A 22,133-nucleotide genomic window follows, 5' to 3' on the forward strand; every position below is an offset into this window, starting at 1 on the left:
TGAAACAAACCCTATGAATTATTTTATGTTTTTGGCTCTGCTCTTTTCTCTCTTTTGCTCTCTTCCTCTTCGTATGTGGCATGAATTAGCTTAAGAGGATATTAATCAAAGTAATTCCCTATTGCAAAAACCCATTGTTCATAGTTATGGCTATTTAACAAGGCCTTTCTCATCGTAAGTGACTTCTATTATAAGAAGCTCTCTATTTATATTAAGAAAGACAGCTGTAATGAAGTGCTTGGTCCTCTGAGATCAAAATGGCCTCTGGGAGTAAAATGCGATGGCCAGACTGCTCAGCCCGCAGGGACGCAAGCGCTCTCCGACTGGCTGGTCCCAGCTGGCACAGACTTCCCACCAGCCCACAGTCAGACACAATCAATGGGCTGTTAAATAGATTTGGTACAAGTCCATTCTGTGCTTTAGTGTTGTTAGACTCTTCAGTGCTGCACAGGCTCAGTCATAAGCTTCATGAAAAAAAGGAACAAAAAAATCTGTTTTTTATATGGGATAAAGAGCTTGTTTTCACCTGGGTAAGTGGTCATAAAGGCTATATCTAAGTATAAGGTTTTGAGTACAAATTTCAAGGTAGCACAAATCCTTGTTTTTGTTTTGTTTTTTATCAGTGGTGATAATTTGGGTGAGTTACATATTAGGAAAGGTAGATTTGAAGGATTGTGTCTATGCAGAAAATTACTCAAAAATAGACCATTCCTGAGACATATTTGCTGAAGAAAATTTGTGTGACGACTGGCTCCAGAGTGCTGTAGGGATGACATACTTTTGTAGGCCAAAAACTGTCAAAGAGTTTTAGCATTTTAGTACTTCTAGTTTCCATCATCCCAATGTCAATGGGTTTTTGGTTAAATGTCTGAAATAACACAAGCTCAAGATATTTTCACGTTTTATTCTGACAAAATACATCAGTGATACCCCACTTTTTTAAGCTTTTAAAAAAAGGTGGTTGCTAACAAGTGACTAAATGGGACTAGGCTGTCAGGGACATTAAAGACACAATATGTAATTTTTACCACTAGAGGTCGCTTATTCAAAACACAGGCGCTTCTGCTTCATCCACTTATGCGTATGTGGGATAACGCAGCACTGTTTTATCATATTAGATATATTTGAGTGTGTTGAAAAGTTATGTTATATAATGCTACTCTGTGCATTTGCTCTGCGGCTACTATGAGACACGAGCTGCACACTGCAGTAAGCTAGATCGATATTAGATATGGTAAAACATGGTACTCACGGTAAATCAAGAAAACGAGTTTTAAACAGTTGAACTGTTATATTGCTCAACACACTTCGTCTTTTTGTTTAAATAATTAGTTTTCTGTCGATCAATGGATCCAAACAGTTGCTCACCTGTCTAATAAAACATGACATATTAAAGCGTCTTTGGTGTTTCCATGGTTTCTACAAAACAAAACCAAGGGTAATCAAGGGTAAGGCGGGTATGATGTCATTGATAGGCGACCCGCGGACACGCTCTGTGTCCTGCTTAAAATTGCTTGTTTCTCTGGATTTAAACATTCTAGAAAACATTTGGGATAATGTAGGCCTTCACAAGTCAACAAATTATATAACATTGTTCTAGTGGTTTTTGGATATTTTAATCCAAAAATCTTACATATTGTGCCTTTAAATGTCATCAGCTGAAACTCATCTGCAGCTTCTTCACAGCCTCGTTCTGTTTATAATCACACTCTTTAAAACTGTTCTAACTCAAACTTTCAGGGAAAATGCTTTTAAATAAATACTTTAAAAGTTGTTGGAAGCGTAATGGTGGTGACGTTGAAGTCATGTGACCGTGGTGTAGTTCATTTGTTAAGTTTTTCACTTCTGCCGATTGTATTTAGGCTTCAAAATTCATAAAAGTTGTGGTTATCATGATGGAATCATAAACTTTTTTTGGTCACAGAGTTTGTCGAGGGAAAGTTGTATTCCGGGTTGACCTAAAAAAATAAATCACTCTATACCTATGTGTTTTCTGCAATTAAAAAAGGAACAAAAATATTCAATGTGTCAGTGCAATCTATACTATTGTTTCTTTCCTAATCACCTTTGTACTCCGCATGAGCAACTCATCAGACAGAAATGTCCAATAAAACAGATCAAGTCAATTTGCTCTTTATATCATGTAGTGCAGTGGCCAAATGTATAACTCTGTGGGCTGATCAATATGCAATCTCACACGCCTGGAGGGCACCGGGGTGGTTACAACAATCAGAGACATCACTCGATACAAAGTTGACAAAGACAGCACCTCTAGCCATAGCGTTCAAACAAACCCTTTACATAACCTCAGAGCAATGGAAATACTTTCATACATAACACAGACAACATGTTGTTATTTCCAAATGACCCCACTGAGAGGAAAGGAGAGGAGACTAGAAGAGGAGACTAGAAGAGAGGAGACTAGAGGAGAGGAGACTAGAGGAGAGGAGACTAGAAGAGGAGACTAGAAGAGAGGAGACTAGAGGGGAGGAGACTAGAGGAGAGGAGACTAGAAGAGGAGTCTAGAGGAGAGGAGACTAGAGGAGAGGAGACTAGAGGGGAGGGGAGGGGAGGGGAGGGGAGGGGATGAGACTAGAGGAGATGAGACTAGAGGAGAGGAGACTAGAGGAGAGGAGACTAGAGGAGAGGAGACTAGAGGAGAGGAGACTAGGAGACTAGAGGAGAGGAGACTAGAGGAGAGGAGACTAGAGGAGAGGAGACTAGAAGAGGAGTCTAGAGGAGAGGAGTCTAGAGGAGAGGAGACTAGAGGGGAGGGGAGGGGAGGGGAGGGGAGGGGAGGGGAGGGGATGAGACTAGAGGAGATGAGACTAGAGGAGAGGAGACTAGAGGAGAGGAGACTAGAGGAGAGGAGACTAGAGGAGAGGAGACTAGAGGAGAGGAGACTAGAGGAGAGGAGACTAGGAGACTAGAGGAGAGGAGACTAGAGGAGAGGAGACTAGAGGAGAGGACACTAGAAGAGAGGAGACTAGAGGAGAGGAGACTAGAGGAGAGGAGACTAGAAGAGGAGTCTAGAGGAGATGAGACTAGAGGGGAGGGGAGGGGAGGGGACTAGAGGAGATGAGACTAGAGGAGAGGAGACTAGAGGAGAGGAGACTAGAGGAGAGGAGACTAGAAGAGAGGAGACTAGAGGAGAGGAGACTAGAGGAGAGGAGACTAGAGGAGAGGAGACTAGAGGAGAGGAGACTAGAGGAGAGGAGACTAGAAGAGAGGAGACTAGAGGAGAGGAGACTAGAGGGGACGAAACTAGAGGAGAGGAGAGACTAGAGGAGAGGATACTAGAAGAGGAGACTAGAGGAGATGAGACTAGAGGGGAGGGGAGGGGAGGGGACTAGAGGAGATGAGGCTAGAGGGGACGAAACTAGAGGAGAGGAGAGACTAGAGGAGAGGATACTAGAAGAGGAGACTAGAGGAGATGAGACTAGAGGGGAGGGGACTAGAGGAGATGAGACTAGAGGAGAGGAGACTAGAGGAGAGGAGACTAGAGGAGAGGAGACTAGAGGAGAGGAGACTAGAAGAGAGGAGACTAGAGGAGAGGAGACTAGAGGAGACTAGAGGAGAGGAGACTAGAGGAGAGGAGACTAGGAGACTAGAGGAGAGGAGACTAGAGGGGACGAAACTAGAGGAGAGGAGAGACTAGAGGAGAGGATACTAGAAGAGGAGACTAGAGGAGATGAGACTAGAGGGGAGGGGAGGGGAGGGGACTAGAGGAGATGAGACTAGAGGAGAGGAGACTAGAGGAGAGGAGACTAGAGGAGAGGAGACTAGAAGAGAGGAGACTAGAGGAGAGGAGACTAGAGGAGAGGAGACTAGAGGAGAGGAGACTAGAGGAGAGGAGACTAGGAGACTAGAGGTGAGGAGACTAGAGGAGACTAGAGGAGAGGACAATAGAAGAGAGGAGACTAGAGGAGAGGAGACTAGAGGAGAGGAGACTAGAAGAGAGGAGACTAGAGGAGAGGAGACTAGAGGAGAGGAGACTAGAGGAGAGGAGACTAGGAGACTAGAGGAGAGGAGACTAGAGGAGAGGAGACTAGAGGAGAGGAGACTAGAGGAGAGGAGACTAGAAGAGAGGAGACTAGAGGAGAGGAGACTAGAAGAGAGGAGACTAGAGGAGAGGAGACTAGAGGAGAGGAGACTAGAGGAGAGGAGACTAGAGGAGAGGAGACTAGAAGAGAGGAGACTAGAGGAGAGGAGACTAGAAGAGAGGAGACTAGAGGAGAGGAGACTAGAGGAGAGGAGACTAGAAGAGAGGAGACTAGAGGAGAGGAGACTAGAGGGGACGAAACTAGAGGAGAGGAGAGACTAGAGGAGAGGATACTAGAAGAGAGGAGACTAGAGGAGACTATAGGGGACAAAACTAGAGGAGAGGAGAGACTAGAGGAGAGGATACTAGAGGGGAGGAGAGGAGACTAGAGGAGAGGAGACTAGAAGAGATGAGACTAGAGGAGATGAGACTAGAGGGGAGGAGATGAGACAAGAGGAGAGGAGACTAGAGGAGAGGAGACTAGAGGAGAGGAGACTAGAGGGGAGGAGACTAGAGGGGATGGGAGGGGAGGAGATGAGACTAGAGGAGATGAGACTAGAGGAGACTATAGGGGACAAAACTAGAGGAGAGGAGAGACTAGAGGAGAGGATACTAGAGGGGAGGAGAGGAGACTAGAGGAGAGGAGACTAGAGGAGATGAGACTAGAGGAGATGAGACTAGAGGGGAGGAGATGAGACAAGAGGAGAGGAGACTAGAGGAGAGGAGACTAGAGGAGAGGAGACTAGAGGGGAGGAGACTAGAGGGGATGGGAGGGGAGGAGATGAGACTAGAGGAGATGAGACTAGAGGGGAGGAGATGAGACTAGAGGAGAGGAGACTAGAGGAGAGGAGACTAGAGGAGATGAGACTAGAGGAGATGAGACTAGAGGGGAGGAGATGAGACTAGAGGAGATGAGACTAGAGGAGAGGAGACTAGAGGAGAGGAGACTAGAGGGGAGGGGAGGGGAGGGGAGGAGATGAGACTAGAGGAGATGAGACTGGAGGAGAGGAGACTAGAGGAGAGGGGAGGGGAGGAGATGAGACTAGAGGAGAGGAGACTAGAGGAGAGGAGACTAGAGGGGAGGGGAGGGGAGGAGATGAGACTAGAGGAGATGAGACTGGAGGAGAGGAGACTAGAGGAGAGGGGAGGGGAGGAGATGAGACTAGATGAGATGAGACTAGAGGAGAGGAGACTAGAGGAGAGGAGACAAGAGGAGAGGAGACTAGAGGGGAGGGGAGGGGAGGGGAGGAGATGAGACTAGAGGAGATGAGACTAGAGGAGAGGAGACTAGAGGGGAGGAGACTAGAGGGGAGGGGAGGGGAGGAGACTAGAGGAGACTAGAAGAGAGGAGACTAGAGGGGAGGAGACTAGAGGAGAGGAGACTAGAAGAGAGGAGACTAGAAGAGAGGAGACTAGAGGGGAGGAGACTAGAGGAGAGGAGACTAGAGGAGAGGAGACTAGAGGAGAGGAGACTAGAATAGAGGAGACTAGGAGAGAGGAGACTACAATAGAGGAGACTAGAAGAGAGGAGACTAGAGGGGAGGAGACTAGAGGAGAGGAGACTAGAAGAGAGGAGACTAGAGGAGAGGAGACTAGAAGAGAGGAGACTAGAAGAGAGGAGACTAGAGGGGAGGAGACTAGAGGGGACAAAACTAGAGGGGAGGAGATTAGAGGAGAGGAGACTAGAATAGAGGAGACTAGGAGAGAGGAGACTAGAGGAGAGGAGACTAGAGGGGACAAAACTAGAGGAGAGGAGAGACTAGAGGAGAGGATACTAGAAGAGAGGAGACTAGAGGGGAGGGGAGGAGACTAGAGGAGAGGAGACTAGAGGAGAGGAGACTAGAGGAGAGGAGACTAGGAGACTAGAGGAGAGGAGACTAGAGGAGAGGAGACTAGAGGAGAGGAGACTAGAAGAGAGGAGACTAGAGGAGAGGAGACTAGAGGAGAGGAGACTAGAAGAGAGGAGACTAGAGGGGACGAAACTAGAGGAGAGGAGAGACTAGAGGAGAGGATACTAGAAGAGAGGAGACTAGAGGGGAGGGGAGGAGACTATAGGGGACAAAACTAGAGGAGAGGAGAGACTAGAGGAGAGGAAACTAGAGGGGAGGAGAGGAGACTAGAGGAGAGGAGACTAGAAGAGAGGAGACTAGAGGAGAGGAGACTAGAGGGGACGAAACTAGAGGAGAGGAGGGACTAGAGGAGAGGATACTAGAAGAGAGGAGACTAGAGGGGAGGGGAGGAGAGGAGAGGAGACTAGAGGAGACTATAGGGGACAAAACTAGAGGAGAGGAGAGACTAGAGGAGAGGATACTAGAGGGGAGGAGAGGAGACTAGACTAGAGGAGAGGATACTAGAGGGGAGGAGAGGAGACTAGAGGAGACTAGACTAGAGGAGAGGATACTAGAGGGGAGGAGACTAGAGGGGAGGAGAGGAGACTAGACTAGAGGAGAGGATACTAGAGGAGAGGATACTAGAGGGGAGGAGAGGAGACTAGACTAGAGGAGAGGATACTAGAGGGGAGGAGAGGAGACTAGAGGAGACTAGACTAGAGGAGAGGATACTAGAGGGGAGGAGAGGAGACTAGAGGAGACTAGACTAGAGGAGAGGATACTAGAGGGGAGGAGAGGAGACTAGAGGAGACTAGACTAGAGGAGAGGATACTAGAGGGGAGGAGAGGAGACTAGAGGAGAGGAGACTAGAGGGGAGGAGAGGAGACTACAGGAGAGGAGAGGAGAGGAGACTAGAGGAGAGGAGAGGAGATCAGGCTGATTTGAATAACTCACATGTTAGTGTTGGCAGTAGAGGTGAGCCATTCTCCAGCGAGACCAAGGATGTCCAGTCCAGATGAAAGTTGATTGAAAAATCTAGGATGACCTGAGAAGAGATTTTACAGGAACTATAAGAACAAAAGTACAAACAAATACTGTTTAATAACATAAAATTAAACAACCAGACCAAAAATACTTTCCACATGTCAGCTATACACTGCTGTTCAAGAGTTTGGGGTTGGTAAGAGTTTAATGTTTTTGAAAGAAGTCTCTTCTGCTCATCAAGGCTGCATTTATTTGAGCAAAAATACAGTAAAAACAGAAATATTGTGAATCATTATTACAAATTAAAATTACTGTTTTCTATGAGGATATATTTTAAATATAATTTATTCCTGTGATCAAAGCTGTTTTTTGTCACATGATCCTTCAGAAATCATTCTAATATGATGATTTGCTGCTCAAGAAATATTTCTGATTATTATAAATCGATTCTTTGATTAATAGAAATTTTATTTTTCTAAAAAATGGAAATTGAAATTGAAATCTTTTGTAAAATCATAAATGTATTAACTGTCATTCTTGAATAAATAAATGCATACTTTAAGTCATGCTTAAAATGTGGTTCAATGCATTAGAAAGCAAAACATCCAAGTGGTTCTTAGGTCATTAGATCATTTACTTTCTGTTTGCTTTCATACATAAAATGAAGTTTTTTTCTGCCTGAGATATGTCAAACTCATTTGAAGACACATCGAATTCATTTAAACTTTCGACATAACAGACCTGCAGAAAACACATTTGATATAATACAGATATATCTTATGTGGATAAACGGGGAGAACCTGTAGGAATTCATGGTTTAAAATCAGAATCCGCTGAAATATCTGTTGTAAGATATAAATAATATTCATTCTATGGTTGAAGATAAACTAATGTTGATGACTGGTCGATGTGAGAAATAGTTACATTGGCCTGTACCTGTTCTCACTCCATACTTGAGCGTGTCTCTGCAGTCCACCAGGATCTGCTCCAGCGACTCTGGTTGATCAGACAGCTCCAGGTTGAAGCCCTCCATCCCCTCCAGGAGCTGGTGAGGGTGATGGAAGTCCAGTACTTTGGTGGATCTGTCGAAGGTCTTGCGAACGTAATTGGTGAGGATCTCCACCACTTCAAGAAGAAACTGAATTGTGGGTTCCTCGCCATTTTTAGCAGGCAGTAGATCTAGAATAGAGTAAGCATGTAAAGATAAGAGGTGTTGTCATATATACAAATAAAATAAGTGGGGTTGAAGTGGTGGAGGTGAAAACTTTGAACCCAAATTTGGGAATTTAAACATTTCTAGGTCACTACTCAATGAATGGCATTGATCATGTGAACTCCTTGTACTTGCATGGAAGCACAAGATGTCTTTAATCAAGTGCTGCTGTCATTAAAGCACATGGGGGACAAAACATGAAATAAAAATGGTGGCTGGTCACCACCAGTGTGTCCTTGAGCAAGGCACTTTACTCCATGTTGCTCCAGGGGGATTGTTCCTGTAATTAGTGCACTGTAAGTCGCTTTGGATAAAAGCATCTGCCAAATGCATAAATGTAAATGTAAAAAATGTTGTTTGAAACATTTGCAAAGGAAAAAAATATTAAATTACAAACCAGTGCAAAGAAGAAGCATTTCCCTTTCATATATACAGTAGCCTATACGTGATGATTTTCATCATGATTTTAGTTTATAATGCAATGCGACTATTCAATTCTATTTCTTTAACTTCTAATTGTTTGGTTTTTTAGCGTCCCGAGTGCCCCTGTCCACGTACGAGGACATTATATTTTAGTGATTTTTTTTGAACACCATACATGTCACAGTTTTAAGTCTGGATGTCCTGTAAAGAGAAAGGGCTTTTCAGAGAAATCATTTCAACTTCTCCTTAGTCAATATTTCGTGATTATCATTTAAATCGGACTACTTTTCAAATAGTTTGTTATAAATCAACATATCAGGAAAATGTTATGGGGTTTCTAATCAAAATGTTACTTTCTGTTACGAAACAGGGCATTGATTTCATAAATATCCACTGTAGAGGACACCGGGACTTAAAACACGTTTATCAGGCATTTTGGGAGACACAGAAAGTGAATACACTCTAAAAAAAAAGGTTCTATATGGCAACAAAAATGGTTCTTGGCTCGTAATCATAGGGGAACCTTTTTTAGTGCTATATAGCAGGGGGTTTCAAACTTTATGATGCCAAGGACCCCTAAATATGATGAACCTTTATGAGGGACCCCCTTCCTAAAATCCATCTATTTTTATGTACGAAAAAACATTTAAACTGTTAGATAAATAGTAAGTGTGACATTATAAATACAACATATTGTTTCCCAACTTAAATTGGCTATTAATGTTGGATGTATAACCCAGAAGAAGAATATTTTCAATTAAAAATTATTTGTATAAGCAACTTTCACAATAAATGTATGTAAGCAGCGTAAGTACTGTGTTAAGAAAACAGCTTTACAACCCCAGTGAGCGAAATAAAGGGGACTATAGTGAGAAAAACTCTCTAGAAAGATACAAAGCAAACATATACAATTCTGGAATGTATACGGCAAGAAAGGAGAGAAACATTTAGAAATGAAACCGTTAGAATATTCGGTAGACTTTATGCATTTTTACTTTGTCTTTTTATACTCTGAAATGTTCTGGGGACCCCTTTAGAACCTTCTGGAGGACCCATGGGGGTCCCCGGACCCCAGTTTGAAAACCCCTATAGCACCAATTTTGGTGCTTCAGTGGTTCTTCAGCGGTTCTTTGACTAAGGTGCTATATAGCACCTCTAAAGAACCTCTGAAGAACCACTGAAGTACCAAAATTGGTGCTATATAGCACTGAAAAAGGTTCCCCTATGATTACGAGCCAAGAACCATTTTTGGTGCCATATAGAACCTTTTTTTTTAAATGTAGGGAAATAAATTACGTATCAATATTCCTATAAAGTATTAGATATTATTATGAAAATGTTGCCAACTATTACTCCCATTACACTCCTTTTTTCATTACATGTTGCTCCATGATCACATTAATATGCAAATTAGATCCAGCATATAGATACATTGCACTGAATTGGAAACCCATGTATGGCTATTTTGCATGAAGTAAAATGGTATATCAAATCATTCTGTTATATCTCTCATAACATAGTTGAGAATCATCTTTAAACAACGTTTGGTTTAAGAAAATCCTCAAACCTAAAAATTGATTGGTGAAGGAAAAACACTCCTTTTTTTGCCTATATGTCATTTTTATTTTTTTAAACAACTGAGTCCTGGCATAACATATGAATAAAATATAATAATTATTTTTTTTATCCAATTTGTTTCTTATGCTCTAATTAATGTAACGACAACATTTTCCCCCTGGGTCTTAGGAGGTTTAGATCCTTAGGAGTTCAAATGTAGCATAAAGAATGAGAAGGGTGTCGTTACCTCGAGCGAACAGGTTGGAGAAGTCTATCTCTGCGCGCGTGAAGTGCTCGCTGTTGTCACACGTCAGCTGGTTCTTCCCGCTCTCCTTGAAGGCTCCCACCATACGACTCTTCTCATCCAGGCTGTTGTTCTTCTGCAGGAAACCTGCATCATTACAACAGGGGGGAGAATTGCAAAACATATCCTCAGCCTTGATTCTGGATGCTAGGGGGGGAAAGTTATATCTCCAACCAGTTGCTTAACATAAGCAACTAACAGCAGGTTTGCGCTCTGGTATTTATACCTAAGGGTGATTCCAGTGGCTGGGGTTTTAGTGGGACAGCGCTATTTATGGATTGGTTGGGGTTCAGAGGTGCTAGTGTAGCCATGACATCAGAGGACATGTAGGGTGTGTTTTTTTGGATCATGAAACCCATGTTGAAACACAGTTGAGTTTGGCTCTATATCATCCTTCACATTCCGCTTGACTGACCAGATGCTCCATGACATTAACTGCCGACAGGCACATTCAATAGATCCATCGAGGATGCTTTATTGGAGCATCTTACGTGAACATGAACAAACATGTTTAGGCAAAGCACAAAGACCCGTTTAAGAGAGTCAAAAATATGGTTCGTTCATAACGCATAGATTCTTTATAATTTTGACTGATTTTATTTATGGAGGTCTGCGTAGCTATTAAATATTCTGAAACATTGGTCACACAGATGGTTAGTTAGATTATAAAAAATATTTTTCAATATTTAACAGCATATTTCCTTAGAGCATCCGTCTTTCGGTCACGAGGGCCCGGGTGTCTTTCCGTGCCGGTTATCTCTTTCATTTTGAGCAGGACTATCACACAATATTATCAGAGAAAACAGGCCTCCGTTAATACTCCCCTCTGCCCACCATGCAGCCCAATCTCTCTCATTCAGGCTCGGTTCTGATAAGAGCTAATGACTATTCGATGCCGTAAATCTTTGGCGATGCGCTGAACATCAGTAGGCGACACGATTTTATTGCGGCTATCAAAATGGATTTTTCTGTTTTGTCTAATGCTAAAGACCAAAGGCTTTTTGGTCTTCACAGCCAGGTTGAGAATGTTTATTGTGCATGCAATTAAAATAAAACATCACCTCTGATAAAATAGAAACGATTTACCTTTGAAATGCGATGAATCTTCTCGTTAAAATATGATTTACACACCGGATTACGCATTAATCTCGTTTATTTAAATCGTTAAAATGAGTCTATTCAGATACATTTCTGCATGAGCTCTCTCTCCAAAAATATAAAATTTGCTTCATAAATAAATGCATAAAGAAAGAAACAAATTAAGAACAATTAGATGATATATATAGGATATATATATATATATATATATATATATATATATATATATATATATATATATATATATATATATATATATATAGAGAGAGAGAGAGAGAGAGAGAGAGAGAGAGAGAGAGAGGGGAGGGGGATAGATAGATAGATAGATAGATAGATAGATAGATAGATAGATAGATAGATAGATAGATAGATAGATAGATAGATAGATAGATAAATAGATAGATAGATAGATAGATAGATAGATAGATAGATAGATAGATAGATAGATAGATAGATAGATAGATAGATAGATAGATAGATAGATAGATAGATAGATAGATAGATAGATAGATAGATAGATAGATAGATAGATAGATAGATAGATAGATAGATAGATAGATATATAGATAGATAGATAGATAGATAGATAGATAGAAATTATTTACACGCTTTTTATATGAGCTCAAACTACAGCAGAATATGCAGCTGGGGCGCGTAATTTCCAGATATTTATTACATAGGCTACATATACAATTTTAATGACAGAATGATCATATTTTTTTGTCCGTAGGTTGTAGGATGTAAAAACCTATTACTAATTCGATCCATGATTTCGCAATTATCGGGGCATAGTTCTCATTACGCGTTCTTTTTTTTTTAAACAAAAATATATTAGGCAAAATTGAATCCAGAGGATCTGGCCTTGAGAAACAGGAATACAACGATTGAAAGTTCACCAGGAGCATTGGCCACATCCTCCCAGACGTCATCATCTTAAAAACACCCAATCCTCTTCATATCTTTTAGCAGGCTATAAAAAGCAGCGTGGCGTAAAAAGACAAGTTGAGAGAGAGACAGAGCACCACCCACCAGGAAACTAATAGACTAGAGAGAGCAACACCGGCAGCCCCTTTTTTCTCCTGATATATAGTTTCAAATCCAGTTGCGAAAAGCTATCTAAGTGACCGTGAGAAAATATTTCCATCCAGACTGATGATTCACACTCTCTACAGGCTATTTTTCTCTTCTCTTGTCGAAAAACCAAAAAAAAAAAAAAAAAAAAACTCTTGTTCGGGGCTGATTTCTTTTATTTTGTCCAGAAAATAATAATGAGAGTGAACAAGGGGTGATACGGGGGAACAAAAGACTAAGACCCTGTTCACACAGTAGCCTACAGGGTAAATAACAGCTCGCTGACCTTTAGTGTGATGGAAACACGCAATGACAGTCTCTCGCTCCCTATCTAGGGCATATGTATTCACACCTGGGTCAACAGAGCAACAACGGCATGGTTAAAGGTGCCCTCCACTTTGGCACCTTGACTGACCTCATGCGCCCTTTGAAGACTGAAATAATGTTGGCACTGTGACTTACCACATATCTTCATGCCCAGTTTCCTCGTGCATCCGTGCGCAACCCCGTACCACGCGTCGCAGGCTAAAACGAGACGTTTGGAGAGCTGTTCAACATCCCATATTTGATTTTATTATCAATGCTGTGGATGAGGATGTGCGCGCCTAAGAAAGCGCAAAATTAAGGGTCAACATGCATTGACGCAGAAGACAATGAAAGTGCGCAACAGACGCGGGTCTTTGTCGGACGTGTGGCTCTTTTCTTCTTCTATGCGTCTATTTCAGGTTTTTGTTGAAAGGGCTTGATTTTCATCAAGCAATCAATAGAGGCTATCAGAGAGGCAGGCAGCTAATAGATGGTGGCACACATCCGGCAAAGAGGCGGTTTAAAATAAGCGGGCATGAAATGAGGTCTCGGAATTAATTGAGTGAAACGCTTGTGTTTGACTTGCCAGCCGTCACACAGGGAGCCTAGAAAGTGTACAATTCCAAAAAACACACGAATGACCTCTAGCATTAGTGACCAGACAGATGCAGCCATACACTTTAGATGCTGAAAGTGAAATAGAACGAGCACACACCACAACAGTAAGCAACATACTGAACACTATTCAGCAAGGGGAAATTATCATTTATATAAACAATATGTGGGTGCGTGTTTGCATGAAATGTGCATATAGAGCGATAAGAAAAGAAGGTGAATTATTATTATTATTATCATCAATAGTCTGATATGAATTTATCTCTGGGGTGGGTTTTGTCTGAGGGGCAGATCTAGCTCTATCTGCCCCAGGCGCGCGCTGTCAGATGAGGCAGAGACAGCGCGCGCCCCTCAGGTCAGTGAGCGTGAGATAGAGCTTGGCAGGGAGATAATAGCAAAACACGCAGAACATACACACACAGGCACACACACACATACACACACACACACACAACAAACAGCACAACACATAATTCTTTTACAATTTATATCAACATTTATATAGCATAAAAACACATTTAGTCTACGACATCTTTATAGCATGACATTTTTATTTATTTATTTTGCATATATCTATACACGAAGGTTTTATTAAATCTCATAAAAATCAGGTCAAACCCGTTCCTATTATGTATTTTTCTTTCTTAAAAAAAAAAATCTTGACTCGGGCATTTTTACAAAGGAAAATGTGAATTGGACCGTGATGGCGGGTAATTTTTGTAATTACGCTATTAAGGTGGGTCTGTTGAGAGCAGACGACGGCTGATTGCTGTTATTCAAGCTCCCCTAAAACGAGACAAAATGCAGGACTATTGTTCAAAGATCGGGGCCATAATTAACTGCAATACGCAATTATGGCAGAAGTATGCTTTTATTTGAGAGAAAAAACAAGAATACAATTGACATGCTATTTTCATTTGTAATCTGCAGGAATGAACTGAGACTAAAACTCTATCCAGAAAATTGCATAGAAGAAATACAATATAGGCCTATATCGTATAAGATTATTGTTGTTGTTATTATTACTACAACTACATCTATATACATAGTCTAATCAATCTCCATGCAATTGAAGAATTTATATTTTTATGACGAAAACTGTAACCTTATTAAAACTATAATATATTATTACAATAATCTTTTTTGTAATAAAAAGATCAGGTGTTCTCGTTTTAATATCTATCTATCTATCTATCTATCTATCTATCTATCTATCTATCTATCTATCTATCTATCTATCTATCTATCTATCTATCTATCTATCTATCTATCTATCTATCTATCTATCTATCTATCTATCTATCTATCTATCTATCTATCTATCTATCTATCATTTATTATTCGTCTCTCAAACTGTCAGCTAATAGACATTTCACACGGCGCTGTGTGTTTTTCACGGCAGTGATGAACATCGCCACCCCACGGAGTAAACAAGCCAAGTGAAAAACGCGTTATCCAGAGAGACCTACTTGTGGCAGGTTGTCGTAAATTAGCCGTGTTTGGGTCCATATCACCAGCCGAGGAAGAAGGTGCAGAAGACGCCATCAGTCCAGGAGAAACACCTCACTGCTTTCAGACTGAAGAAAAAAACCCCACACTACACGGAAAATATATAGAAATGAAGACAAAACAAAGTGATGGCACAAATAACACTTGCTTATATCCAAGACTGGCTAATATCTCACATATAAAGTATATAGACTACTATCTAGCACAATTTCACGCATCAAATTCTCCTTATGAAATGGCAGTAATTCACTCCCCGTCACAAGGATAATTTGTCTTGCGCCACGCGCGCGCGCTCAGTGTTCTGTCATGTTCAGAAATGCGCTCTGATAGAACAGCGCACATTACCGCACGAGAGAAACACACACACACCTAACAAATAACGAAAAGAATTGTAGGTAAGTTCTGAAAATAGTCCGACCTATATAAGTTGGTATTTTGGATGGCGGTCCGGTTCTGTTCTCCAGACGCACCGGCCCCTTTGAGCTCCCGCGCGCAGTAGACCGTGAAGTCTGACTTAATTGGCTCTGTAACGAGGTCTTTAAATCGAATCATTTAAAGCGAAGAAACGAAGAATCTGTTCACTTCAACCCCCGCATAACAAAGGCGACGAAGTCAGGACAGAAATAATCGTTTGAAGGTATTATTAGTGTTATGATTACGATGATAAATAATATTTCTTTGTGTCAGAGGATTTTACAGAAGGTCAGAAGCTTAAACGGTGCTCGTCCAAAAAGAGAGAGAGAGAGAGAGAGAGAGAATGTATAAAAAAGAGTGACTTATTGATTTCTCAATTAAGATGATCTTTAAATATCCTCAAATAATGCGCATCAATCACTGTCGGAGTTTGTGAAATATGGTCAAAAAATCATTGCGCTACTCATGTGTTAAATTACACCATGTTTTTAGATCATTATTTTGTTCCAGTATGAGCACAGAATCATAATATTGGCAGAAACTGGTTTAAATCATATATATGCATTTATTATAGCAGCACAGGTTCTGCTCTTCTTTCTAATACTGCTATCTTCCCAATATCGTTAAAAAATAAAAAAATAAAAAAAGGCTTAAATTTAGATCAAACCGCATGAAGGTGCGCGCTTACCTTACGAAGTCACAGGTGTCACAGTAAAATGGCACGCGGAGGATGTTTCACACCGCGTGATGTGGCCGAAGAAGAGTGCACAAGAAAATAAAAATCCATCCAGCGCCTGTTCTTGATTCAGTGTTTATCCTTCAAAAGGCGACTGGAGAATCTCCAAAAATTCACTTCTGCTGGATTTTTCCACGGGTTAATATCCACGGGTTTATCTCGAGACTTATTACATGGACTCAAGTCATCAGACACATGAAGTTTAATTCTCCGAGTAAAAAAAAAATATATATATAGGCTATTCACACACGTCAAAATAGCGTGGGAGTGAGAAAAGGGTGAGTGAGAGAGAGGGAGGGAGAGAGAGGCAGAGAGATCATGAGGACGAGCTCACATTTTTATTGTTGTTGTTTTGGAGGGACACAATAAAACAAATGTAAGCATTCCATCCTAATGTTTGTTTTTTTCTTCTTCTTTCATTTAATGCACGACTTGTGGATCAGCTCCAGCTGTAACCTGTACGAGACATCTGGAACAGATCCACGAGGTGGCAACAGAGAACAGACCAACTTGAACTTGAACGAAGGATTTTTGGGCAGCGCCCTGGAAAAACACTTGAGCTGCTCTGTTCGTGTCTGTAAGATCGTTCATTTTTAACCTCTACCGATCGAACTTATCATGTTTCCTCTGGCGCCTGGACAGCTCCACTCGGCTAACAAGAGACTGGGGCTAGTTGTCACACCTTTTCACTCTAGTCAGTATTTCTCAGGGTGGCTTTTTATAGTTTCTGTCGACGCATACATTAAAGTCCTGTCAAAAAAAAAAAAAAAAAATATATATATATATATATATATATATATTTGAACGAATATATCGTTATCTTAACGAATGCACCGATCGGTTTTATCCTACTGTGTTCACCTGTGCAACAGCTATTACAAAAATAGTATAAAATGTGAATATAATAGTATAATCACAAAAAAATTAAGACAAAAAAAAGCATTTGTAGGCTATAATTAAACTTCTGACTCAAAATATTATAGTTGCTGAGATGAGACAACCTTCTTGTGTGACAACTAGCCCGGTCAAATATGTGAAACAATGCTCTTTGTCCTCCATCAGATGGCGCTAAAAAGTCCTGCGCCCTTTGAACAACTAAACAGAAAGAGTGAAGTAGGAAATAGCTATTTTATTAAGACATATAGGCCTGGTTTCACAGACAGGGCTTGAATTAAGGCAGGACTAGACCTTAGTTCAGTTATGGTATTTAAGTAGCTTTTATAAACATACCTTAGAAAAGAAAAGAAAAAAAAACACATTACTGCTGTGCATCTTGAGACAAAACAATGGCACTGACATATTTTACGATCTGTCAGTGAAGTCTGGGACTGGACTTAAAGGGATAGTTCACCCAAAAATGAAAATTCTGTCCCTTTAAGCCTTGTCTGTGGAACTGGGGGATAGATTACAATTAACGCAGAATATAATTTAATGTCCAGCCAGTATATGACATAACTGCATATGTGATATTTTGGACACGTCACACATTGTTTATAAGCGTAAGACATATTAATAGCAAAACAATACTGTGCATGCTTTTAGGGCTGTGGGAAACACACCACATTAGATTGATTGCTGTTGTTAATTTATGATGATGATCATGTATCGTCTGTGCTTTCAGTGGACCCTTCATCATCTGTGTCAGAGCTATCCGTGGACTCATCGTCATCATCCTCAACGTCATCGCCATCATCATCATCATCAGATGTGTCAAATTCAGCATCATCATCGTCATCATCATCATCAGATTCCTCCTCCGCTTCTAGAAGTTACAATGATATCGAGATAAAGAAGGTGAATTCAACACACTTAAGTTTTATTATTAAAGATGCCTATTTGAAACACAGACAGACAGATAGACAGACAGATAGATAGATAGATAGATAGATAGATAGATAGATAGATAGATAGATAGATAGATAGATAGATAGATAGATTATGAACTCACCTATCAGTAATTTTTCTTCAATGAGAGGCAGGAAGCTCTTGGCCTCTGAGTTCTGGGGCTCATAAATTAAAACTAAATTTAAAGAATGAATGAGAATGATGAAAACATCAGTATCACGATGTGAGAAATGCCAAATAACAATACTATAGTTAACAATACTAATTCATATGGCTACTTACTCATCTGACAGAGCTTCTTGGCGAGTTGATAATTCTTTGTCATCACAGCCTGTAGAAACTGGATTCATAGAAACACAAACAGAAGTTTAGCTGCAATCTCTATAAGGTGAAGTTTAAAGGGATAGTTCACCCAAAAATGAAAATGATCCCATAATTTACTCATCCTAGATGTATGTGACATTCTTCTTTCAGACGAATTATATTAAAAAAATAATACGGGAACCGCCTTCCATATTCAATTTACGAAGAAAGTGTAACGCCTCTTAAGTGAGTGAGTGAAGTGACGTGTGGCCAAGTATGGTGACCCATACTTGGAATTTGTGCTCTGCATTTAACCCATCCAAGTGCACACACACAGACCCGGAGCAGTGGGCAGCCTATTGAGGGCGCTGGTTAATCATTCCCCCCACCGACAATTCCTGCTGGACCTGAGACTCGAACCCGCAACCTTCCGGTTACAAGTCCGACTCTCTAACCATTAGGCCACGACTGCCTAATGGTTAATTTCTGAAGCGAATTGATGGGTTTGTTTGAAAAACGTTTTCTCCCCAAAAACTCTCGAAATGGCTGTTCATGCGTTTGTTACGTCGCGTCTAGATTACTGTAATTCCCTATATTGCGGTATATCTAAATCTCAAATTGCGTGACTTCAGCTTGTCCAAAATGCTGCTGCCAGACTGCTTTTAAAGTGTCGTAAACATGAACACATCACTCCGATTCTTAGATCCCTTCACTGGTTGCCGATTTGTCAGAGAATAGACTTCAAAATTCTCCTCTTCGTTTATAAATCCCTACATAACAAAGCTCCTGTCTATTTATCTGAACTCCTTCACTCCTATACTCCACCCAGAAGCCTCCGTTCTTGTGATCAGGCTTTGTTGGTCGTTCCACGCACTAGAATAAAACGTAGAGGTGAGCGTGCATTTGCGGTGGCAGGGCCACGACTTTGGAATACCCTGCCTTTAGAGATTAGGCTGGCCCCTTCCTTGTCTATTTTCAAGTCCCTGCTAAAAACTTTTTTATTTTCCTTAATGTACTGATTACGGTGATATGTTAAACTTTTCTATAGGTGGTTTTTACATTTTTATGTGGTTTATTTATATGTATGTGTGATATTCTTGCTCTTCTGTAAAGCACTTTGGTCAACCTGGGGGCTGTTGGAAATGTGCTATACAAATAAAATTGAACTTGAACTTGTTTGCATATCACCCTGTAGCCCAAGACTTCATAATAATACAATAATTTCCCACTGAAGCTAAGCAGGGCTGAGCCTGGTCAGTACCTGGATGGGAGACCAACTGGGAAAACTAGGTAGCTGCTGGTAGAGGTGTTAGTGAGGCCAACAGGGGGTGCTCACCCTGTGGTCTGTGTGGATCCTAACACCCCAGTACAGTGATGGGGACACTATACTGTAATAAACACCGTCGTTCGGATGAGACGTTAAACCGAGGTCCTGACTCTCTGTGGTCATTAAAAATCCCATATGTCCTTCGATAAAGAGTAGGGGTGTAACCCCGGCATCCTGGCCAAATTTGCCCATTGGCCCCTGTCCATCATGGCCTCCTAATCATCCCCATATATATACGATTGCTTTCATCACTCTGTCTCCTCTCCACCAATCAGCTGGTGTGTGGTGGGCGTTCTGGCACAACATGGCTGCCGTCACATCATCCAGGTGGATGCTGCACATTGGTGGTGGTTAAGGAGATTCCCCCCTTCCATGTAAAGAGCTTTGAGTGCCTAGAAAAGCGCTATATAAATGTAACAAATTATTATTATAAAAAACATGTTTTACTCACATAAGTGTGTGTTGCACCGTTCCTGTCGGATCCAATATAGAAGGGACAGCATTGTGTTTTAATCTCAATATGTCTGCAAATCCAGTCTCAACCTGTATCTTGTTTACAATCGATTCCACGGTGAAATGAAGCGAACAAACGCAATGTCTTACGCACATGAACTGGAACCGTCATGTTTATTGCTCAGTAGCGCGATCCATTTAGCTCCACGAGTCGGTGGGCGGGCTTGAGGCGGTACTTCTGCATCCTATTACGTCAGTGGTCGGCATATTCTGAGATTGATCGCTATTTGGGCCTTGTGTCAATAACAGCTTTTCTTTGACTAACAAGGAAGTTTTCAGCTCTGAAACTTACAGGATATTCTTATATTACGATGAACTTTTATATATCAAAGGCTCAAGGGAAAGTTGATTTCTCAATTCATCACCCCTTTAAAGGGGCAGTTCAGCGCTGGGAAGATGAATGTGTATTTAAACTGTGTCATTTATGTTGTAGAAATGTGAAATTATTTTTGAATTTGGTGATTTCTAGACTGAGAAAAGATAGAAAATGTATTTTTGTCTCATGTGGATGAAAGACAACAACTCCAAGAATGCACTTGCTTCGCTGCCCTACGAGGCCACTCCCTACACCGCCCCCAGCGTCGTTTTGATCTTCATAATAATACAATAATTTTGTTCAGTTAGAGAATTAACACTACAATTAAAAACTGAACGTGTCTTTTCAATAAAGTGTGAGTGAGCCGAACGAAAGTCACAGGACAGGAGTCAGATTTCATTCAGCACGAGAGGGAAGTAAGAGCTGAGCAGAGCTGAGGTAAGCGCGGCTGTCATTCTCAGTCTGGCGCGTTTTCTGATCGCATATGGAAGCTAAACTTTCATAGGAATTCATTGAAAAGTTGAAACACTCACTTTGCTCTGCACCGCTCCGTTATGAAAGCCGAGCGGCAGCGCATTTACATTCTGTGCGTGAGATCTCTCCCCTGTGGGCGGCTTGAGAACTTGCGGAACAGCTCCTTCTACTGGCTGTAGTTTTTAGCCTCTGGCCAAAAAATCCTCAGATGACACAAAATGACGATATTTTCGTCATCGGAGGATTTTTTGGCCAGAAATAAAATGTATAATACTCTCTTCTCAGGGGGATATGAGGGGGGAAAGTACCATCATTCAAATATACTACAGGGTTTCTACTGATACAAAGCTTAATGCTATATCACTGAAGTAACCCTTTAATAAAACTCTGATTGTATTCGTCTGAAAGAATGTCATATACACCTAGTATAACTTGAGGGTGAGTAAATCATGGGGTAATTTTCATTTTTGGGTGAACTTTCCCTTTAAATAAAAAAGTGTCTTTGATGCAGCCATTTTCAAACACATCAAAACTACTATTCATTTTCTGCATTTCTCCTCTTCTCTAGCTTGCTTCCTTCTTAATCTAGTTGGCATTCCTTGTTGCTTTGGATAAAAACGTCTGCTAAATTCATAAATGTGAATGTACATGACGTGTACCTCTGCAAACAGTTCAAGGGGCACGTGTCCTTCTGCGCTCTCGTTTTCTTCCTCTTCACTTTGGACCTCATGAGGATCCTGGTCATTTGCAGACGGCACTACTTGAGGGGCCTGGAAATGTAGTTCATGCACACTTTCTGACTGGACTTCACATTCTCCTTGCTTTTCTAAATGTTTAAATAAGAAAAAAAATTTTTTTTGGACCCTACTGTATTTGTACAGGAGCCCATGGGCATCACAAAATGCTTCAGGACCTGTGAGACAAATGGGTTGAACAATAAATGGACTAAAAGATAAAAAAAAAAGATATCCAGTACCTGTCATAATATGAGGGACCTGTTTAGGTAGTTTATGTCCATGCGTGGTTACATTTCTGAAGGACGGAGCTTTAGAGGCATTATACCCTCTGCTGCTGAAAAAAATGGGTGATAAAAGGTAAACTATTAGAGATCACTGGAGCGAATGAATGCCATCAGCTTCCCTGCTTTATGCATGTACGGCCCATAAACCGCATCCCATGCATGACCCAAAGAGCATGTTGACCGGAATACAAAAAGCCACTGATACACTCAAATTAAAAATAAGCTTTTCAGTA

General features: G+C 41.1%; 2 protein-coding genes across 6 annotated transcripts in view; both read right to left on the reverse strand.

Annotated features, from left to right (window-relative positions):
- The window catches only part of gad1b (glutamate decarboxylase 1b), a 29,824-nt gene extending 13,216 nt beyond the window's left edge, over window positions 1-16,608 (reverse strand). The window contains exons 1-6 of one of the 5 annotated variants that reach the window (XM_079840797.1): window positions 16,054-16,385; window positions 14,912-15,039; window positions 12,984-13,046; window positions 10,296-10,439; window positions 7,792-8,034; window positions 6,826-6,916 (exon numbers count right to left, since the gene is read on the reverse strand). In XM_079840797.1, the coding sequence (XP_079696923.1) occupies window positions 6,826-6,916; window positions 7,792-8,034; window positions 10,296-10,439; window positions 12,984-13,046; window positions 14,912-14,987 (617 nt within the window). In that variant the 5' untranslated portion in view covers window positions 14,988-15,039; window positions 16,054-16,385. Of the gene's footprint in view, window positions 1-6,825; window positions 6,917-7,791; window positions 8,035-10,295; window positions 10,440-12,983; window positions 13,047-14,911; window positions 15,270-15,369; window positions 15,680-16,053 lie in introns of those variants that run through there. The other 4 variants (XM_079840796.1, XM_079840798.1, XM_079840800.1 and 1 more) reach the window with 4 other exon arrangements.
- A 608-nt stretch (window positions 16,609-17,216) lies between these two features.
- On the reverse strand, window positions 17,217-21,944 carry erich2 (glutamate-rich 2). Its single transcript, XM_079840214.1, has 5 exons — window positions 21,856-21,944; window positions 21,539-21,705; window positions 18,229-18,286; window positions 18,050-18,121; window positions 17,217-17,863 (listed from the first exon to the last, which is right to left on the reverse strand). The coding sequence occupies exons 1-5, from the start codon at window positions 21,860-21,862 to the stop codon at window positions 17,700-17,702; spliced, it is 468 nt and encodes a 155-aa protein (XP_079696340.1). The 5' UTR covers window positions 21,863-21,944; the 3' UTR covers window positions 17,217-17,699.
- Window positions 21,945-22,133: the final 189 nt, after the last annotated feature.

This window comes from Gobio gobio (assembly GCF_949357685.1).
Source record: "Gobio gobio genome assembly, chromosome: 17".
NCBI classification, from domain to species: domain Eukaryota; kingdom Metazoa; phylum Chordata; class Actinopteri; order Cypriniformes; family Gobionidae; genus Gobio; species Gobio gobio.